This window comes from Pezoporus wallicus, unplaced genomic scaffold (genome assembly GCF_028554395.1).
Source record: "Pezoporus wallicus isolate ANWC-B61680 ecotype Strahan unplaced genomic scaffold, APGP_CSIRO_Pwel_v1 scaffold_6362, whole genome shotgun sequence".
Taxonomy (NCBI): domain Eukaryota; kingdom Metazoa; phylum Chordata; class Aves; order Psittaciformes; family Psittacidae; genus Pezoporus; species Pezoporus wallicus.
In genome coordinates, this window is record NW_026637663.1 from 7675220 (window position 1) to 7698357 (window position 23138).

Here is a 23138-nt window from a genome sequence, read left to right on the forward strand (position 1 = left end):
CCGAGAAGATGTGGAGTTATTCAGGTCTCCCCACCTGTTGCTGGCGGGGTGGAAGCGGGTCGTGCTCCCCGCATGCCTGCAGCCAGGCCAGTGCCCGGGGGAAACGGGGCGCCCCTCCGCCGGCGAGGGCCGAGCAAAGCCAAGCCAAGGCCCCGGCTGCCGGGGCAGCTTTGTCTACCCGATGCCAGCGCCACGGGGCCACATAAACCTCCGCTGGACGACTCGGTGGCTCGCAGTGTCGGTGCGCGACTCTTTCATCTCCCCCCGTGTGTCTCCCGCCCGGTCCCGACATGCTCGGTACAACGGTCCCTCCGGCCCTACTGTGGCCATACAAAGCCGAGGGACACCGGGTCGCGGGCGGGGCTCAAACCATCCCGGCCACCGTGGCCCCGCGTCGCTGCCATGTGGAGGGACCCGCTGCACAGGGGTGGCTCAGACCGGGAAAAGCCGGGGAACCGCTACCAGCACAACTATAACACCACCTACAGCCCTGCCGCCTCAAGCACCTCAGAGCCCTGCCGCCAAGCGCATGCGTAGCCCCACCCCGCGGGAAGCCGGAGCGCAGGCTCGGGTCAGTGTCGGGGTGCTGTTCGGAGGGGCAGGCGGCTGCTTCATGGGCACGGAGGGCGGGGCCGGGGGAAGCGGGTGGGAGCTGGGGCTGTCTGTGGGCGGTGAGGGTCACTGGAGCCCTGGTTCTCGCTCGTAACGTGGCCCGGGTGCTGCATGGCCTCGCGGGGTGCAGGCCTCGGCCCACGCCTGTGAGGCTGCCCGGGACCGCAGGCTCCGGCCCTTCAAGGCAGCGGGACTGCGGGCCTGGCTGTACGTCAGAGGAGAGGGCTTTGCGCCTCGTCGCTTGTGGGGCGCTTGTGAGGCGCTTGTGACTGTTGTGAGGGCTGAAACTTGCTGTGAACGTTGCTGCTAACAGCCCTTCGCAGTACTGTGTGTTCCCATGGGTGTAATAAACTTTGTGTTGTGATGGTTGGTTGCTGACAAAGTGAAATCTAAGGGTATCATGAGGTAGGGGTCATCTCTCCAAAGTTTTGTGTCTGTATAAAACTGGGAATGAGAGGGAATGTTTTTGGTTATTTCAGTTCATGGAGAAAATACACCCTCCTTCCCCACTCTTATGCTTTCAATGTGTTTGCTAGTAATATTAAAATGCAAGTAGTGGCCAAGGTGCTTGCTTATTGTTTGGATGTGAACTTGCTATTGACTAAAATGGATTATTTTTTTTTCCTGATGAACTGTATCTATAAACTTGTTTAAATTGTTAGGCAAGAGGACTGCGTCAAATACATGTGTGAGGATGTGAAACTTATTGCTAGAGTCATGTTGCTACTATGGGCAGAATCATAACTAAAGTTTGCTCAGACATGGCGTCTGATCATTTCGTCCGACAGCGTGTGTTAATGTCTGAAAGATGATGGCCTTCATACCCACTGCTAGGTCTCCATGAAAAGTAATAAGAACCAATAGCCTACCAGTGCTCAAAACTGTTCTGAGTTAGAGGTGCAGCTTTCCTGGAAAAGCGAATGTCTGGAGCCAGACACCCAGGTAACACTGAAAGTAACATTGTAGAGAGAGCAGGGTCCTAGCTTGTATCCATGTGCAGCTATGATTTGCATTCATACCTGTTTAATTCTGATTTTGTAACAGTGAGGTCTGCTGTACACTCTCAGCTTTATTTTCTATTTATTTCATATTACACTGCATAAGGAAGGCATTTTTTTTATGATGAGGGTGGTGAAGCTCTGAAACAGGTTGCCTGCATTGCCGGTAGATGTCACAGCCTTGGAAACATTCGAGGTGAGGCTGCCCAGGGCTCTGAGCAACATGATCTGGTTGAAGGTGTCCTGGCTCATTGCATTGGGGGTTGAACCAGGTAACCTTTAAAAGGTCCCTTCCAACTCAAACTACTCTATGATCCTGTGATTAAAGATGATGGTATTCAAAAACTTTATCTGGAGATTATTAGTTGTTTAACCTCTGCAGGCTCAGGAATACCTTTAAAAGCTATCTGTTCACAATGTTTTTGTGAATTCAGCTTCCTTTTTTTTCTTTTTGAAAACCGTAAGTGTGTATCTTGTAATGTAACACTCCGGAGACAACCTGTTCTTGAAATGTCAGAAATTCATAGTGTGAAAACCAGGAAAAATCTGACCTGTTTAATTAAAACGTAGTGAAATCCTTCACTGTTTAGCTGAGAAAAGGATTTGACTTTTGAATAAAATCAAAATAAGCCCAAAATATTTTCTGAGAATAAAGAAGAAAACAAAGCTTGATGGAGCTTGTTACTTCTATTTTTCATTGGAAGGACCTGTAAAATAAAATAGTGCTGTGGTAGAGGAGACTGATGCTGTGGTAAAGGGAGGAGCACATCTGTGGTGGAGGTTGTGCCAAACTTGTGTTGTGATTTCTAGAAATAAAAATGGAGGTCGTCAATGTTTTCATTTTATCCCACAACTTGCTCTACAGAACCCATAAATTGGTTCATTTGGTACGCTATTAAGTTTTACCACAGAATTCAGAGACTCTCTTCTTCAGTCTTTTGATATTTCCCAAACTGAAAATAAGCTTATTCCATTTGTAATTGTTTAATGTCTAGCTAATGTTTATATGCGTGCCTTTTAAAATAGATTGGTTCAAAATGCTGTGTGTATTAGAAATCCCATTTAATATATTAACCTATTAATTTTATTATTAATAATAACCAGATTTGTAGATTCACAAAATATAGGTAAACGTCTAATTCTTTAAACAGGTCTTGAAAATTATGTCTTCAAATGACAGAATGGTACAATGGATTGAGCTTCTGATTTGAAGCAGAACTGATACTACTAAAACCATTGCAGAAGCAGACGTATTGCAACTAGTGCCATATCAGTGCACTACTGTCTATAAGCTCAGATGGTAACTGAGCCATTTGCATAATCAAGGCACAAGACTGATTACCAAAGCTACTAGTATTTTCCCACTGACTTCAGTTAAAGACATTTGTATACTATTTACTGTGAAAATCAAGCCGTTAATTCCTGTGTTGTACACTCAGGTAAGATGTTATATAGGTTTTAATTATGTCTGTACTTGGTTTTCTAGCAGTTTCTGTATTTCTAAATTTCTATTTTTTTTCTGTTAATCTGAATTTGAGTTGTACGTAAGAAAACCTTTAGATATTTATAGTCTTCAGTGATAGAAAAACAGAATTGGAAGGCAAAGTGAATGGGCACTTACATCCAGTTTGTTGATGGGAAGAAAACTGGTTCAAACTGTGTAAAGGCCAGGGCAACAAAGCAAACTATCAGCAAAAGCAGAAAAGTAACAGTTCCGTTTCTGTGCTGTTTGGTTGTTATTTTTTGTTTGTTTGCCGTGTGTTTTGTTTTGCTGTATGTTTTTGTTTGTTATTCTATAATTCTGTTATGTTTCTCAGTATTGCATTTAGAATATTGTTTTTCTTCTTCTTCTTTCAGACTGCTGTGAGTTTCAGATATCAGCCATGGGCATTAAAGGTTTGCAGGGGTTTGTGGAGAGAGTTTGCCCTGATGCATGCAGGACTGTAGATCTGAGAGAAATGGCACAAAAACATTGCATCGATCGTCCTGATTCTCCGCCTGTTATCGTAGTAGATGCCATGAGTTGTGTTAGATACTGGTACACACCAGAATCCTGGGTGTGTGGTGGCCAGTGGCGGGAGTTCCTTGCCGTTTTAGAGGATTTTATTAAAGTTTTCATGGCAGCTGGTATCAAGTTGGTGTTTTTCTTTGACGGAGTGGTAGAATCAAAAAAGAGAGATGAGTGGATCAAACGGAGGTTGCAGAATAACAAGGACATAGCCAGAGTATTTCAGTTTATCAAGACTCACAGAAAACAACCAGGGAGAGAAATGTTTGTGATGCCTTCAGCTTTGCCTACTTTTACACGTTTTGCCCTGAAGTCACTTGGTCAAGAAACAGTATGTACGTTGCAGGAGGCAGACTTTGAGGTGGCTGTATACGGTTTGCAACATAACTGCATAGGAATTCTTGGGCAAGATAGTGACTACCTCATCTATAATACATGCCCCTACTTTTCCATTGGGAAGCTCCGTTTGGACAGGCTGGTCACTGTTATGTACTCTCGAGAAGATCTTTGTCGTGCATTGGGTCTTAGTTTGACACACCTCCCTCTCTTTGCTTGCTTGCTTGGCAATGATGTTGTTCCAGAAAACTTGTTGGAAGGCTTTTGGCATAAATGTTTGGTCAGCAGTCCCCATAAGAATAACAGCTACAACAGAAGAACAAGCATATTTTTTGCTGTAGCAAATTACATCTCAAAGGTTCCACAGTCATACAGCAGCCTGAAACACTTAGAAGACATTCTGCCTCTGGGATCAGACAAGACATTGCTTTACAGAGGAGTGGAGTGCTATCTTTTACCTGGGCAGCAGTCTCCATGGATTCCTCCCAAAGTAGCAAGTTGCCAAATGTTTTCCCTTCAACAAGAAACAGCCATGTGTCAAGATAAAGAAGTCTTTCAGGTACCTTGTTTTTTAAAGCTTCATGGTCACTTGATGCCATGACTATTTAGTGGAAGTCAGTATTGAGTACACCAAACCTATTGATTGAAATTTGCTTGAGCAAAATCTATTGTCTGTTAAGTATAGCCATGGTTAGGACTGTTACATGCATCACCATGAAAGCAGATGATTCCTCTCTTTTTGAAGCATCAAGCAGTTCAAATAATGGGGAGCAGCTTCTGTATAGGCCTATAGATGAGCATAGGGAGTACTTCCCATGTGTTGCACAATGTAATGATACAGTTATTCTTTGAGCATCCAAAAGTCAGCTACAGCTGTTTAGTGGTCTGCTTGGCTGTACCTGGTACATGCAGTCAAAATACCAAAGGGAGCTCTGCTAAGAATGCAGAAGTTGAAATTGTTCTTGTGGAGGAGATGAGGAGACTTCCTATAAATCTGTATTTTGTGATTTTTGGATCAGGTTAATGATCATTCAGATTTATTGTCCCTGAAGGAGCCAAAAGTACTTGGAGGGGCTTGTTAATTCTAGGACAGAGATGCACTATCAAGTTTCACTAATGGCTTCACATATGGGCAGAGATGCTCTGCTGTATTTTAGATCCTATATTAGTCACCTGTTGCTCCCTGTTTTGTTAGGTCCGTACAGACTGCAAATAGAGCACCTTGTTTTTCTGTCTGTTATGTTGAATATTTTCTTTAAAATTAGTTTTTCTGTTTTCTCATATTACTCTAATCTTAAAATTTACAATTTTTTTTCTAAAAATATTTTAAAACTGCATTGTAACTTATGCAATGCTCATTTCAGCTAAGTTGCAGATAGATTTGGGTGTTTTTATTAGCCACACATAGGCACAATACATGTCACTTTCAACTGAAATCGTTAAATAAAGATGTTATTAAAAAAAACCCAAACCCAAGCAACAGCCCTGCATCTTAATAAAGTGTTGAAAAATACTGTTTACAATTGAAGTGCAAGGAAAATTTGGCCAGAATGTAATTATCTAGGTTGGATTGTGGCTAGAACAATAGTGGTAATATCCTTACTCCTTAAGAAAATGAGCCATGCGGTCTTTATGACAAGTGGTCATTATTTCTAGCCTTGATCTTTCATTTGAAGACTACAGTTCTCTAGTGTCATGCTGAGCTACTGCTGTAATAAAATAATAATGTTTAGAAACTCCACTGAAGAATGCCTCACTGCATAATTCCTATGTTAAGCCAACCCTTTGGCCAGGGAAATTGCAGGCAGAGTTGTAAGCAGGTTAACTTGTCGTTTGGTTTTGTTACAGGTGGTTAAATATTGTATGTGTAATGGGTGTGCTTTGCTGCATATTTTGAAAACCATATGTAATTCTGCTTACCTTGCACATAATCTGAGCTGCATGTAAATGACATACACAGCTCAGTTCCAACTTTGATGACACATTCCTGCTTCTCCCTGCAAAGAATATAACTTTCCGCCTGACTGTAGGTGTAAATCAGAAATATTTTTCAAGATACAGGATTGAATACAGCAGTTCTTCTGAAATCAGCTTATATTTTTTCACTACCTAAGGATGTGTAAATTATTGACAAACTTGTATTTTCAGATGATGATAAAAACATCTCATGGTTTATATGAAATGGTTCAATGCTTCCTTCAAATGATGCTTAGAAATACTTAACTATTTGGTTTTTGTTTTATACAAAAGTAGATTTGAGGGATTATATTGTTTACATATAGTAAGAATGAAGAAGTATTTATTCCACAGCAACCATTAATTTATTACTATAAAAAAAAAAGTTTTGTTGATTGGCATTATGTACGGAAGCCTACAATTGATTTTATATGAGAATTTCTTCTGAAAGTATGACATTTCAATAGAATAAGTTTTGATCAGTAATGACCCATTAATCGACTGCAGCTTTGACCTGCTGGGTTCTCAGGTTTGCGGATATTGGATTTCTGCAGGAATGGTGAATTTTGAGCTGGCCAGTGGTCTGGTAATTTCTAGTGGCATAGCTGTATGGATGGCACAACCCAAATAATTCAAATAAGGTGACACATACTGGGAATGGAGAGCAGAGAAACTTCTGTGCCTGCTCACCATATAGCACGGGTCCTGGAGAATTTATTAGTGGTACTCCATGGAAAAAATTGGCTCAGCTCAACTGTTTGAACACTCCCATGGTTTTGGTCTGAGGTTGTGAAATAGAAAGTCTGGCTCTGCGCTTGGCCAGTCCAAGTTACAAGTGTTCTTGGTTGAAATTCTGTGCTGAGAGTAGCATTGTTGCTTCTGCGCCAGTGCCACTTCAGACCAGCGGTCCCTGAGGCTGCTTGTAGCCAGCTGCTGTAGCCAGATGTATCTGCATGCGGTGCATGGTTAATATGCAGCCTGGGTGATGCTACAATTCTGCTTTTCAGCAACAGCCTGCAGGCCTGGTGTTCCTCACTAGAGTAGATTGTATTTCTTTTCTTGGGGAAAAGCTATTGCAAAGTCAAAGTGTGGTGAAGGTAAGCATACTAATTTCACCACAATGTATACTATGCAAAGTCAGCTCAGGAAAGAAATGGAGTTGTCTTACGTATTTCATCTTGCAATAAGTTTGGGTGACAAATAAAAGTTTGTTGTGCCTTCAGTCACTATTTAAAGAGGGAACATACGTTTTCAGATGACTAAAGGAGGGCAGCTCATTTCTCTGTGTCTGAATTCAGAATTCATTTTAAGAATAATTACTCTTTAAAAAAATGTCATTAACTCCCCCAAGTTTTAAGAATTCAGGGAGGGCCTAAGAACGGCAATGATGGTTCTCCTGGGGATTCCTGTCCCCGGAAAGGTAGATGTCTGAAAGTATACTATACTGGTGTTACCTCACAAAGCACTTGTTCCAACCCTGCATTCGCTCCATTTACACTGCTAGAAAAAGTACTGTTTCCTTGAATAGTGAATACATTTTGTTAGTTTTTTATCCTCTTTAATTTTGGAGATAATGCCTCCTTCTTTCTTTGAACAGTTAGCTAAAGAACAGCATGTCCAGTCTGAAAATTACACGATCTTCAATATCCTGAGTAAGGGAGAGATTGAATGCAGCAACTCTTTGGAAGATGAATCTGATACAGAAATTCCTGGACAGGCACTTATCTACCGCCCTGCTCGTCAGCATATTTATTCTATCTTGTTGGAATCTAGAGAAGGTAAAGATTAAACTACTTATACCACTATTCAAGTATACTTTCAGTTTTGAAATATGAAATCTTGAGTTTATTTTTTCAGTGGCTACATCAACATGGAATTTAGGATAAAAACTGTGGGCAGCTGAATGCACTAATTCTTAAGGAATAAAGAGAAAATGTGACAATGAGATTGCAGGTTTTCTAAATGCTGTTCAATTTCAGTGATTTTAAGGAATTTTTTTTTTAAATTGGGTTTTTTTGCTTGTTAAATGGGAAGCTGTCAGTGTTGTTAATGAGCAGCAGATTGAGCAGAACAGTGACATTTAGAAGATTTTAAAAGTTTGAGAGAATGTGAAACCTTATGTTGTATTGATAAGTGTAGCTCCTGATGAATAAGTGAGTTGTTTGCACTTCTGCAAAACAGTAATGCACTGATAGAGTCTTACCTTCTGTTGATTTTAAATCTGCAATTTTAAGAACAGTGGATAGTCAAATATAGTTACTGTCGTAACACTAATGCAAGTAGTCAGGCCAGTGATTATTAATTCTTTTATCAAAGTACAAGAAAATACGGTTTCTTTATCCAGTGTATAAGTAGCAGTTTTGTAGCAGTTGTGTGTATATGTGTGCTTCCATTCTTCAGCTTTAAGACAGAGAAACCTTTATTCACATCTTGAAGAAATTTTATGTTCTTAAGACTCCCATTAGTTAAACGTTATCTTTACAGTGTCTTTTAGGCAGTGAGTTGAAAATTAAAAATGCATTGAACTTTTATTCTTTTGAATATGTTGTTTCTTCTTGGTAGTCGCTTTACATTTTATTGATGAAAGTGCACTGCCATCAAACCTGATATTCAAACTATGTGCTTAGAAAGCCACAGAAAGGTAATTAAATACCTGGCTTGCTTCAGCAGCTAGAGGTTGAAGTTGTTCCATAATAGGAAAAAAACCCACCAAACCCAAACAATAGGAAATGCTGAATCAGAGTTTACATAGTAGGGATCTTGGTAGATGAGAAGCTCAACATGAGCAGCTTCCATTACTTAAAGGAGGCCTACAAGAGAGCTGGAGAGGAGCTTTGTATAAAGGCCTGTAGTAATAGGACAAGGGGAATGGCTTTAATCTGAATGAAAGTAGATTTAGATTAGATACTAGGGTGAAATTCTTCACCATGACAGTGGTGAGACATTGGCGCAGGTTGCCCAGAGAAGTTGTGAATGTCCCATTCCTGGCAGTGTCAAGGCCAGGCTGCATGGGTCTTTGAGCAACTTGGTCTTGTGGGAAGTATCCCTGCCCATGACAGGGGGGTGGGAATTAGATGAGCTTTAAGGTCCCTTCCAAGCCAAACCATTCTATGATTCTATGATAGCCATTTGGAGACAGTAACAGAAATCGCAGCAGTAATCATGCACATCTGTCATTTCTCATTTTTCGGCCTACTGCCTCTAAATTTTGTAGATAATTATAACTTGGTTGGGTTTTATTTATTCTTCTAAGTAGTAGGATATTCATTGATGCTTTCAGAAACATCCACACCAAAACTGCTAATTAACAATCGTTGCTGGCAGGGTAGTAGGCAGATTTGCATTTATGTTATAGTGTTTGTAGTACTCAGATAAAGAAGATTAGAATTGAAATACTGAAACATTAATTTATAATCTTGTTGAAAAGAAATTTGCATGGGAAAGAGGTCTTCTTTTATGAAAGTGATTTTAGAATAAAATCACAGTTAACATGTATTATTTGTTCTCAGTTTGCTTCAAATTCCAGAGTTAATTTTCTAAAGTAAATCATACTTGTGCACCCTCAGTCCTTAACCCTTCCCAAAAGGTAGGTAGAGTGTGTCTGCATGGGCACTCCTATTAAATTTGCATTTTTAGTGCATGTATTTACCTCTAACTGTTTTAACGACATCAGTTCCTAGGAGTTCATGGGTTGTTTTTCTGTTCCAGTGTATAGTTGTTTCTAAGTCAAGTGTGTATGTCATTAATCAGAGCCTGTGTGAGAATTCATAAGTAAATGTAATAATTTTTTATTTATGAACTTGCTGATGGACCTACATGGAATTTTTGTTCTTAAAGTAAGTAGAATCCTTTGCCAGTTTCCCTTAGATGAGATTAAGTTGACTTTTGTAATTCAATGAGGGGTAGGAGGGGAAGAAATAATTTACACTGTATGTAGGTTGTCGTATAATGTAAAAATACTTTGGATTAGCATTAAAAGAAGCTTGTTGGAAGGAGTCAGCCAATTAAATTAGTGCACGTGGAGTCTGCTGCCATTGTGATAGAGTTGCTAACATAGATCATTTGAAGCTATCTTGGCTAACTCTATACAGTGTTCTAGTTTGCAGTGGAGATGTGTTAGTGATCCTCATTTCTATTCCTTAAGATTCCTCAATTACAAGATTGCAGTGCTGGAAAATGACTTCCTTTCAGTTTGCAAGTCTGCTTATTTACTGTTGAGTACTGTTGAATAGGGATAGCAAAGCAAGATAGTAAAAGCAGCAGTTACAGTTTTAGTAAGAACAGGCTAAAAGTAATGTAAACTGTTCCCTCTGTCCTGAAACAAGAAACCATTGGTTTTGAATGTCTAGGTTGAGAGTGCCTAAGAAACCCAAAAATCCACAGGAGATGGTTGTTGTCATATCCTTTGAAATCACCCATCTAGATCAAACCACTTTGCCTGGAGCCATAGCTTGATGCGCATTTCTATTACTGTCAGTGCCATTGCTGTCAGTGCCAGTTTAGGTAAGTCTTTTGCACAGACTCTTCAGTCTCCATGCAACCTCTCAGTTGTGCTGGTGCAGCTGTTTGTGCAGCTATGTGATAGCCCAGTTTGAGAACTAAAAATAGTTCCTCTCCTCTGTCTCTTCTCTCCCTTTCTTGCAGTCAGGTAACTAACATGCTTCTGTTTCCCCATCTGACTCTGTGTAGCCACAAACAGCTGTGGTGAAACAGCCCAAGGGAATGGCAGGGAGTGGGAGTGAGCAAATCAGTGTCAAGTCACCTATAAAAGGTAGCAGTGCTGCTGAAAGAATTGCTTGTGAAACTATGCCTTTAGTGTAGTTTGGTATATGGTAAGCATGTGCATACCTTTACTCATGGAAATGTTAGAATCACAGCTTTATTTTTGATCCTACAAAAATAAATAAGGGGTTGATGGTGATCCTGATAACATGGTATTTGTTGCCTGTGTAATTTTAAAAGTATCTTCAAAATGAATTGAGTCATTTCTGATCATTATGTGGAATATTGCATATAGTGATATATAAATTGTCAACTTTTAGCATCTTTCCCAGAAAAATAGTACTATTAGAAAAGTTCAAGAAGGAGGGGAAAATAACAGTAAATAATGCACCTTGATAGTCCAGCCAGGCTTGCTATTTTGTGTGCGAAAAATTCAGAAGAAAGCCAGCAGGTTTAGGCACTATCGCAGTCCATGGAAGAAATACCTGCGCCTGCATGACTGATGCCAATCAGGCGGTTATGTAATGCCCCTCATGCCGCCTTTGGCTTCTCATGGCCAGCTCCTGGAAGTTCTGTCATCATTCCCAGGTTTAATGTTAGCAGGCCACACTGATCCTCACTTGGACACTGTCAAAACCAGTTCATTAGCAGAATTTTTGCCAGTCACCACCAGTGACTTAGGAGGGTTTCAGGTGTAGAGGAGCACACATAACAGTATTTCCAACTTCCCGTGTCTGGATTTCTTCACATGGTTGAAATTTGCAGCTTCCACAGGTAGTTAGTTTAGAATCTATTTAAAGAAAGGAACTGATGGTTTTTGAATTTCACTGGTGATAACTCCGTATGTGCATTGTAGGAAAAGAAGTTTGAAAAATTGTTGAGGTTTTTTTTTTGTTTGTTTTTTTTTTCCCAGAGATATTTCCATGCAGGGAGGGTTGGCATTTAGTAGTCGTGTCTGTGTTTTGTTCTTGGTATGTTAATGTGCTGTCAGTTTGCAGGACCTTGCTTTCCACTATATTTAATTGGCTACTTACGTGAACAGTAATGTACTTTTGTTACTAATGGACTGTAATAGTGAAAAGCACTCTGCTGATGGGGTGTTATGTCCTGTACCAATATTCACATACATTAAAAGAGCAAAACTAGAGGTTTCCTTCTGACTTCTGTATTGTGCTTGAGCTAAATGGTGATGTAAAAATAGCTGTAGGAATTTGGAATTGAGAGAAATTTTGATAAGTTGTTCTGAGTTGTGGAACTTACAAAGAGTGGCTCTCCATGCCAGCTTCCCCTAGCCTCATCTCCCTAGCCTCATCTCCCTAGCCTCATCTCCCTAGCCTCATCTCCCTAGCCTCATCTCCCTAGCCTCATCTCCCTAGCCTCATCTCCCTAGCCTCATCTCCCTAGCCTCATCTCCCTAGCCTCATCTCCCTAGCCTCATCTCCCTAGCCTCATCTCCCTAGCCTCATCTCCCTAGCCTCATCTCCCTAGCCTCATCTCAGCCTCATCCCTAGCCTCATCTCCCTAGCCTCATCTCCCTAGCCTCATCTCCCTAGCCTCATCTCCCTAGCCTCATCTCCCTAGCCTCATCTCCCTAGCCTCATCTTTCTAGCATCCCCATGTCTTTGACAAATCCCTCCAGCAATATATGGTGTTTCTAAGTATGTTCCCTATTGCCTTCTGCTCTCCCCTAATGCCACCTACCTTTTTACTCAGCTCTATAACTGCTTGTATATTGATTTGCCATACATTCAGTGCATTTGGATTCAACAGGTGACTTGAGTTTCCTATTTTTCTTTCAGTTGCTGTTCTAACAGGATCTCTGACAGCTGAGTCACCAGTTTCACAACATGTTTAGGATTTTAACACATTTGAAATCTCTTCTCCTCTGTCAGGCTTAGTTGAAACAGAGCAGTGCATCCATGAATTAATTATAAGACAGATGTCCTAATTGTATTAGGTTTGCTTCTGTAAGAAGCCAGGCTAAAATTTGAGAGGCTGAGTGAGCTGAATAGATTGAATAAAGCAGAATAATTTACATGATAAATCTTAAACCAGAATGCTAAAATATCAAAATGTTTCTGAAAGTGACTTCAGGGTATTAAATTGGAGGTTTGGTTGTTTTTTTTAATGAAATGGCATTATCATAGGCAATGATTTATATTCAAGATGTGAGACTATTCAGCTACTGAAATGTGCCATTGAAGGCTTTTTTTTTTCCTCAGTGCAAGCGTTTTTCATTTTATTCTTAATGTCATCAGTTTTTGAACAGTGAAGCATGGCAAGCCAGGTGTAATGCTGTCCCTTAGAGTCCAGCAGTTGGTTCTTCAGCCCTCACCTTTATTGGGAGTTTGTGCTGCAGGTCAATGGGGAGGGAAGAAGAAGGGCTGTAAACCAGATTTTGTTGTGTTCTTCTCCTCTGCCTCATTTATCCCTTACACTACAACTCCATCTGAGGCATTTCTGCTTATTCATTCATGCCAACAGTCATTTGAGGTGTTGAGCTATGAATGAGATCAGGAAATTAACGTGACTGAACTTTTTGGGTGGTGGAGGGAAAGGAAGGAGAGTGTTGGAGAGGTTTGGTTTATTTTAAGCTAGGTGAAGTTTTTCATTAGGGTTCATAATGTGGCATCAGAAATAATTGTGCAATAAAGTGCAGGGTGGTTGGAATTGATGATAAAAGGCAGAAATTGTAAAGAGTGGCCTCAGCACTGGGCAAGAGCTGGAAGGAATTAGATACAACTCTGTGAATCTGGAAAGTGACAAGGGTGGGAAAGCTTTAAGATTTGCCTGGAAAAGATTTGAAAACACTACTCCAAGTGCCCAGGACTAGCTAAATCTGTCTGCTTCATACTGTTTACCAGACTACAGAGAGTGGAAATTTAGGGCACTATAACAAGGTTACCATAAGCAGTATCTGTACAGAATGCAGAAGCACCATTCATAGCAATGATAATTATTCTAGGGTTTTTTAAGGGTGACTTGCATTGGAATGATTATGAGCTGACTACTGGAAATTAGGTAGGTTGCATTTCAAAAATTCTTAAATGTTTTAGTTTTTTCTGAGGATATTTTCTTTCCTTTTTTATTTTTTTCTTCCCTAAGCATCAAATAGTTAGATGCACAACTCAAGCAGTGAAATTTTTAATTTAAAAGGCTCCCTACTCTTTATTGGGGGTTGGGGTAGAGTTGAAGTTAGGGGGTAGGAAACCACTTGAGCTATTATGCATAAATGATCCCTTTATACTAGATAAAAGGTCTGGAACAATGAGCTGTAAAAGCTCTGCCTCTGATGGTGGGATGACTCCATTGCTGTCAGATTTCAAATAGCCATCAAGGCCTTATAAAGATTTTGTCTTAAACCCTGACTCAGGAAACATCAGGGCAAGTTGGGAGGAGAATCGTATTAAGGACTGACTGCAATATGTGGCAGTGTGACAGCCCTGAGAGACTGAGACAGCTCACATAGGTCCCTAAGCTATGTCAGATGCCTCCATAGCTTCCTGAACTGTCTTGAAATGGGTAGGCCTAAAATTGGCTGTAAGCTGTTTTAGAATGTTTTCCACAGATTAGTACTTACATTTACTCATGTTTATAGTGCATAATTCAAAGTTGCTTCATTTGTTCTGATCATTTGTTGCAAAGATGCTAAAACTATTTTTTTGCTTTTTTAAGCTGAGCAAATAAGTAATTTCAAATGTCTTCCATTACTTTCGAATCCTTATCACTACTGCTTCCAACTTTTACACTAGTGTCAATACTTGCATTTGACTTACTGATCCAATTCTGTCTTTTTAGGTGGAGCCTATTCTTTCGTGAAAGAGTGGTTTGTCTTTTTTGGAAATCCTCTCAAACAGCCAGAGCTCATACAGCCTGTACAACCTATTCCAGGTAGAATAAAATGTGTTTAAATCTGAACTGAAATAATGCCATCACTACAATAAGGTTAGGCAATCAATCATCACATGTTTGATACGGAATCCAAAACATCTGTGAAGAACAAGGAGCTAAAGTAGAAATGCTGCATGCGTGTAATTGCTTTTAATTACCCTGTGTAATTGTAACAGGATTCAGCTTTGGCCTACATGTTATTACTGTGTCCCGTCAAATCCAGTGCTAATTCAGACATCAGTTCTAAAATGCAAACAATTTCTTAGAGGTTCTAAATACTGCTTTGACGCTGGGATAAGTGGTATGTGGGGCCATATGAAAATTCTTCTGTTAAGCTGCTTGAGAGAATGTGTTAAGAAGACTGGCAGAGAAGATAAAAAGGGTCATTTTTAGATCACCTGTGACAACCCAGAAGGAGAATCCAGCTTTCAATAAAAATGTAACTAGGCTACTGAAGCTGTTTCTACTGTCTTAAGCATCAAGTGTTTTGTGTGTCTTTTACCTTCTTTCCTTTGGTAAAGGATGCATGAACACTCTTAATGAAATTAATGGAATGTGTTGCATTTACAAGGAAGTATCTTGCACTTTAGTGAAAAGATTGGGCACTGTATACGTCACCAAATTGTATCATGCAATGTAAATTTAAGACAGGAAGTAAACAATACTGTATCAATTTTGTTATTTCAGAAAGAAAATTGTCTTAATTGTTCATTTGATCATGCTGTTGTAGTCATAACCCCTCTACCTCTACTGTTGCAGTACTCTCTGTTCATCTGCTTTTATGTGGATCAGGAGCTCAGAGGTTTTTAGTCTTTCGTATGAATTTAATTAATTCCATTGATACACAATACCATTGATATCTTGTTAAGAAAAAATATTATCTATTAACTTTTTTAGAGTAATTACCAATGCTTCTTTCTTCAGTATCCAGATATTTCTGTAGCAGTTCTTATTTTTTTTTTTTTTTTTTTTTGGGAGGGGGAGGGGGTTGTGTTTTGGTGTGGTGTTTTTTTTTTTTTTTTTTTTTGTTTGTTTGTTTGTTTGTTTTTGTTAGGGATTGCTTTAGAACCTACTTAGTTTTCATTTTCTAGAATTATAGTAAATTTTTTTTTAAGGTACCCGAAGATTGTGCATTTATCTTCATATTTGAAACTTGTATATTTAATAAGAGTCTTCAAATTCAAGGCTTAAGGAAAACCAATTGATCTTTAGCTATCAGCCTTTTCAAAATCCTTTTGAAAGAAACTGGAAAGAAATGAGTTATGTAGACAAAGTACAAACAAGGTTTCATTTGATATACAGTAGTTTCCCTGTCCAGTACCCTGATACAATATGAAGAGAGTGATTATCTAATTGACTTGATGATAGCATGAAATTGCTGTGAAATTTTCCAAATGGATATGAATATGCAGGGTAAAAATTGATTGGTCTGTGCTTTTCAACTGTGTTATTTCAGCATACAGTGGTCTGGTAACATGCATTTGTAAAACAAGCAAGCAAAACCCAACATAGTATAAACATGCCTAAGTACCTGCATTTCAGTTTACATAGCAAATATATTTTATTTGTTGTGAATTTTTCCTTCCCAGATAGTATAGTACCTTCCTCCCTTGCTGGAGAGGAATCCACTTAGTCTTATGTACTTTGGTTCTACTGCTCTGCAAACATGATACACATAGAACCCACCCTCATGTTGACAATAAACAGGATTTAAAATCACTCTGCATGTTTGTTTATAGCAACCACATAAGAAGAGTTTATAAAAACAGCATCCTCTCAGCCATAATCTTTACTTACTCTGAAATGAAAGGCTGTTCAAGCAGACTATTAAAAAAGGGGAGGAGGACTTGTAGTGTTTATTTTTAGTGCTCTGTTGTCATTCCTTCAGTGCACAAATATTTTTCTAAAATTTTTACAGTCCATATTAGTATGCCTTACATTCACTCATGCATCTTTTATTTTCCACAGCAGGACTTTCTAGTTCACCAAATAAGGTTCTCAACAGCACATCAGATTTTTCAGACAGGGATCATATTAAGAGCTAAATTTAAAGAAGTTGTTATAGGAAGTTAGAGTTCAAAGCTGTCAATCAAGATCAGGTTACTCAAAAAGAGGAAAAACCTTACCAGAAACTATTTAAAAAGTCACAGATGCAATTAATCTGGGAAGGCTCTGCTTTATCTTTTGGGGAAAATATAACCTCATCGTTGCAACTACTTCACAAATGTGCTGAGAATACATGGGAAATCCTGACTATTCAATTTGATTTAGATTTAAAAGTCTGAAGAAAGAATATTTGATCTGAACTTCAAACTGCAGTGCACATAACCATAACTATCTTATATTTTGCATTGATGTAAAAAAAACCCAGAAAAGTAGAATTCCCACTGATTTTGTGTGTGTGTGTGTGTGTGTTTGTGTGTATATAAACCGGCAGAACTGTCTTCCATCTGAAAAGCTTGTGGGCAATAGATTCAATGTTAGCTTTTCTTAAAAATGAAATATCGAATCCTAAAGGCTGTAAGATAATAAAATATATTTAAAATACAGTGTGTATTATGTATATATTATTTTTCTGGAGAGACAGTCTTCTGAACTGGCATCTATGCTTGCTTGCCTTCTCTCTGTTCTTCTCTTCCAGAATGTTTCTTTTCAGTTGAATGAATGTGATTGTTATGCTTCCCACACATTGACAGAGCAGCACGTAAATGATAAAAAAGTCTCTGAGAAGTGAAATTTCTTAGAAGGCCTATGAGCCAAGAAAATACTGTTCAACATCCATATGTTGTGAACATAGCAGATCTATTTGTTACATGTGCAGTTTATATGGAACAGAAAAAGTTTTAAAGTATTTACTGGAATTGTGTGAATTCTGGTTTTCATTTTATTTCTGAAAATGTGTAGGATGTTGTAGCTTCATACCACAGGACTTTGGATGTACATTCACTATTTTAATCATTGCGTCTTACAGGAATATGTCATGAATATGCTTATGTTCAAAATGCAGTTTCTGAAATACTTCTTTAAAGGTCAGATTTAATTGGCATTTGAGTTTATGGCATCTTTAAAACTAGCCACAATTGTTAGCAAGTTAAGGTTCAGTGTTCCTAGCAAGTACATTTTTATAAACTTATTTTTATTGCTCAGTATTTACATGAATTTGTAAAGCAATGAAATATAAAAGTTCTGTTCCTGGTGTTATAAAATGGAATTTCAATAGTCATTATTTTAACTACGCATAAATAGTTGATATTATACTTTTATATCTATGTACACAATGATGACATAAGTTGGTATACATGTGAGGATCCCCTTTGTGTAAGCCTTGAGTTCAATAATATCCTGGTATTAATGCATTCCACAACTTTTGCATGCATTGCATATTCATAAATCAGTAATTGAGGCTCAAACAAATGAAATATTTATGTATTCCCTTGAAGTGCTCATGTTATCATGATGCTTTCTATATGACAGTGTCTCTAAATGTGAGTAAAAAGGAAAATGGGGAAAAAAAATAATGTTTTTTTCTTTTAACTTGCTGGTTATCCGTTTTTGTTTTTAGGCAAATAATATCTGTTGATTTCCAATGGAGGTTTTTGTGATGCTGTTCTTCTTGGAGTTCCCAAGGACTACAGTTTACATAGTACTGAATACAGTTTTCACAGTTTTATGCATGTTGATAATGACCATAAGCATATGCAGTGTTTGAGGTTCTCTCTGTAATTCATAGGAACGTGTGGTTTCTACAACCCCAGTAGGAAGGATAATTTTCTCATGATTGACCTTTACAGTAAGGGTGTATCAATTATAAATATCTAGTATGTTTAATTCTGTTTCCCTTTTGGTGCTTAGTTTGGTTTCTTTTTTTAGGTTAATTTAGTAAAGTAAATTTCTCTCAGCAATTTTCTAATTGCTGTAAAGTGTATGATGAGGGAACTAAAGCAGAGAACAGTTTTTGAGGACTACTGTAGGTCTCTTGTTGACGCAGTGATGGGAGAGTCATTTAACAGTGTAATTGTTTCTTTGTTTTACTTTCATTTAAGGGTTAATATAATGGATTGATCTTAGTTATTACATGAAATTTAATTACTTGTAGAAGAAATCCTTTCAGAAAAACACTTTTGGTTGGTATGTTCCAAGAGGAGATTGTGTTAAGTCTTCTTTTCCAGAGTAAATAACTCATAATTCAACAGTACCTCTTTTTCCCAGGAGCAAGTAGATGTTGTTCCTGAAAGAGTAAGAAACTGTTTATAGAAGAGATGTCTTGAATTTTTTGTTGAGCTCTCTCTACATAGATATGTAATGTTGATTATTGATGTGGTTCATGGTTTTATTCTGAAAAAAGAGATCTATTATTAGGTATACGCCTGGATGCAGGTCATTTAAAGAAACAGCTGTACAGATGGAAAAAGTACTTTCCTTTAACTGGCTCTTGGCATATCTTTTCATATGCAGCTGATTGGGAAGCTTCTAGAAAGCAGAAACCATCACAACTAAATGAGTTTACATATATAAAAATTGTTTCACACATTAAAGTTGCTTAGCCTTGATAGGAAAAGTTGGCTTTGCTCTGCTTTTATGCATGTTATGTTTACTTTTCTTCTTGGGAATCAGTCTCTGCTTTTCTTTTATTAAAGCAGCAATTACCAGTATCAAAACCAGTAATCTGAGTCTTACTGTGCTGTCTGTACTGGACCACTCACTGCCAATATTTATGTTATCACTGACCTGTATTTCGAACTAAAATCAAGCAACTCGTATTTTTTCATAATATATATATATATCTCCCTATAAAAGAATGTTTGAATCTCTTACAGTTGTGTGATGGTGGTTTTTTACATGGTAAAAACTTTTGATGAGAGAGTTAGACTTAAAAATAGTAAAGGAAGCATCCATCACGGGGATGAAAAAAGAAAATCCTATCTTCTAGTTTTCCCCTCTCCAAAGAATTAGTACCATTTGGTTAATGGGCTTTCTTGGCTAAATAAACATTGTCTATGTAGATTTCAGCACCTTGTCACTTTAACCATTTATTATCACCAAGTGTTCCTAACTGGGCTACAGCTGCTGCCTGTCACACAAAAAAGGAAAAGGTGTTACCAAATGTAGCTTAATTAGTCCACACTTAAAATTCACACCTCATTTTATTAAACTACAGAAGCAGCAGTATTTTATGGGAGGATTCTGTCTTTAATTGGGATTCTTAGGCATAAATAGTTAGCTGTTCTGTTAATTCACGTGCATTAGTGTTTATTTTCATAATGGATTAAATGTAATTTAAATGGGGAGCAAATTTTACATTTGTTCACAAGTTGGGGATGGCAACATGGGATAAATATTAAGGATTTAGAGACCACTGTGAATAATACTATAGGAAGTCTGGAAGATATGTTGTACATAACTGATGGCAATTCTTCTGTGTGTGTTTGCAGCAGTGTTTTATGCAGTAGCCTAGGGAGTGCAAAATACCAGAGAGCCTTGTTTTCTATTCCCAAACTGAAACCTACTGCAGAGGAGCCGTACAAGCACAGTGTTTTGTGTAGGATGTATTTGCCAGCAAATGCCGTAGGTGACCAGTTGTTCATTAAAACAGGTGGTTATTAGGGAAGCAGTGTGAGGATCCTCAAGGACCCCTGAGAGAGAAAGAGAGAAGAAACGTATGGTCGTTTTTGTCGGGTTTTTGCTGAATCGCTGTTTTATGATGAACCTAACCTTATTTAATGCTGTGAACCCCCAAGGAAAGAGTACACTTGTGGGCAGACTTTTTGCCTGCTGTCTCAAAGTTGTCTGCATCTTTGTAACAATTGAATTCAGCCCACTCTGCTTAAACATGCCTGTATTCAATACAACTTGTTTAAATTACAGGCCTTTTTTTTTTTTTTTCTCCACAAATGCCAAGTTTTGTCAAATACATTTCATTTTCAATTCTGTCGTTGCAAGTGCCAAGAGCAGATCAGTTGTTTCCTTTCAGATTGTAATGAGGTAGGCATGTTTTATCTTGTTGCTGCCAAGATAGAATAATGGATTTCTTTTGTAGGTGGAACACCTAATTTGAAAACACTGTGGTTTGCCAAAGGACCTGATGTGGAAAAGCAGCGATATAGTACATTTCTGGCATGCTTTCACCTTCACGATGGGATGGAATATCTCCAAGGTCTAGAAGCACCTGTTGCAGCATTCTGTTGCTTGCTGGTCTATCTTATGATGCAGGTAACTGGGACAGTTGCTTTTTCTTCAGCTGTCATCCCTGATAGTTGTGATTGACTAATGAATTGTTTCTTGCTAGTCTGTGCTGGATTTTTCTCTTAATCTTTACCATAGGCATAGATGCTCAAGTATAATAATACTGCATTACAGTATTTTTAATTACTTCATTTAACATGTGTCATCCTGTTCAAGAAACACTTGTGTTTTTTAGTAGCTAATCATAACTTCCACATGCCCATGACAAAGCCCCTTGGGCAGTTTAACAAAGAGTATAAACTGAGGGATTTCCCCTGCGTTTGTGGTCCTATTTGTAAATTAAAGCTTCTCTTTTTGTGTTTCCTTTGTGTCAACCAAAGAAGACATTCCCTCAGGTGACTATGCAGTCTGTGCCAACAGACTATATAAATATTTAGTCAGCTGTCACTACTTTTTCACACCATCTTGCCAATCTACTCAGTTTCAAGCCAGAATTGAGGATATGGCTCTTCTCATTAAATTCTGAGTAATAGGTGATCATTAGGTAGCAGTTCTAATTCCAAGCATTTGCCAGCCTGCAGACTACCTTAATTGTAACATAAAGGAACACTAGGTGAAATAAAATATTGCTTCATTATTTACATTTCTCTTAGGTATTTAATATATTGTCTGTACTTGCCACTTTTCAAGTGTTGATCTCACAAGATTTTCCTCTTTGAGGATGAGGAAATTATAATGCCTTTATCAAATCTGATAAGCTCTGTTGTACTTTTCCTTACACTGCACTGCATTTTGTCTTTCGGTTTGTTTTTCTCTTAGACTTTGCTTCCCTCAATAACAGATTTATACTGGTATATGTTGCATGACGACAAGTTCTCCCTGCCTTTTCCTTTCTTCTTCCTTTTTACAAGTTTGCTCAAAGTCGATGCATTGAGGAAGTATGTATGGGAACTATACAAATTATCTATATAGCTCTTTTTTATTAATTATTATTTTTTACATAGCAGAATATAAATGGAAAGTTTTTTAAAGATAAAATTTATTAAACATAATTTCATGGCTTGCAGTTTCAATTCAGCAAGATATGTATCATATACTAAGCTTTTAAATTCCTCTTAAGTGTTTTTTGTATTTGGATATGAAACCATAGTTTCATTTATCTGTTTTCAATCTTTCATTTATTTATTGTGATATCCTGTATAACCTTTCATAGTATGATTGCTAAATTATTTTGGAGGGGTTTCTTTAGTGGGATTAAGAAGAAGAGTAACAGGATAGAACACCTACAGAAATGTGGATTTACTGAGCCTTGATCACAGCAAAATTAATAAAGTGGAAAAAAAAACGCTTGTTAGGGATTTGGTTTTCGGAACTTAGTATTTCAATGATGAATGCTAAAAACAAAGATGAAAACAGTTTTGCAGCTGATATTTTCAGTAAGAATAATAGCAGAGGACTTAGCAATAGCAATAGCAGAGGACATGCAATGGACTTAGTTTCATGGAATATTTTTCATGGCATTGCCAGCTTCTCAACACCTGTTCCATTTTCCTGAGTCTCTTCTGCCCTCTGAATTTCACTGATACCATCTACCTTGTGAACCAGACTAGGGAACTGATTTGGATTAAACTGTTTCTCACTGATGAGTTGTTTCATGTGTTGCTTAGTTGTCCATTTGTTTTCTTGGGTGTTTAAGAGGAAAATGTGAGAGCAAGCGTGCCAGCATCCACGTTTCAAGCTAGCCATACTGCTTCCATTTGTTTTATAGCTAAGAAAACAGTGCTTGTCTAACTGTGGCCTAATTCTTGTCTTTACTTAACACTTTAGCCTTACATTTATATTAGAGAAGGAGGGCAGAATTTTACCCCAAAGGTGATTTAAGATGAGCAACTGAAGGTTGCCTTGAAGCAGGCTAACATTATTTCCTTCAGCTCATGTAAGAGAGAAGTATACTTCTTAAAAATGTCATTACTTATCATCTAATCTGAGTTTTGCAGGAGCCAGCATACTGACCTACCCATCTGGCTTCCTCAAAATTCATGTGCAAGTATTTAATGAAAACTTAAGATGCAAGTTTGGGTTTTTTTCCAAACAATAAAAAAATGTGAAATAAACAAATCTTAGCAATGTAAAGAAAGTGTCATTTTGAAGAGTAATCTTTTCCATGAGGGTTCTTTTCAAATATCCTCCAAATTAAGAACAGAAATAGTGAAAAAATTACAAAATAATAGGTCTATCTTTAAAGTTGTTGAAATTCATTCATTCAAATACCAAACTGTGGAGCCTGCAAAGAAAGGGGAAATTTTTCTTTCAAGCTCTTGCAGTTTTGGAAGAAATCTGACACTGGAACTACGACAACCCACCCACCTTGGTGACTGAATAAAATATTTCTCAAAAGAAGTGTTTTGGTATTTGTAAGTCTTTTGGCTTAT

The 23138-nt window shown here is 38.1% G+C and overlaps 1 protein-coding gene across 5 annotated transcripts in view; it reads left to right on the top strand.

Moving 5' to 3' along the window:
* The first annotated feature begins 513 nt into the window (after positions 1 to 513).
* The window catches only part of FAM120B (family with sequence similarity 120B), a 52064-nt gene continuing 29439 nt past the window's right edge, over positions 514 to 23138 (top strand). For 3 of the 5 annotated variants that reach the window (XM_057406977.1, XM_057406979.1, XM_057406980.1), the window contains exons 1-4: positions 3405 to 4513; positions 7508 to 7688; positions 14431 to 14523; positions 20561 to 20733. In XM_057406977.1, coding sequence (XP_057262960.1) covers positions 3494 to 4513; positions 7508 to 7688; positions 14431 to 14523; positions 20561 to 20733 — 1467 coding nt within the window. In that variant the 5' untranslated portion in view covers positions 3405 to 3493. Of the gene's footprint in view, positions 572 to 3404; positions 4514 to 7507; positions 7689 to 14430; positions 14524 to 20560; positions 20734 to 23138 lie in introns of those variants that run through there. The other 2 variants (XM_057406978.1, XM_057406981.1) reach the window with 2 other exon arrangements.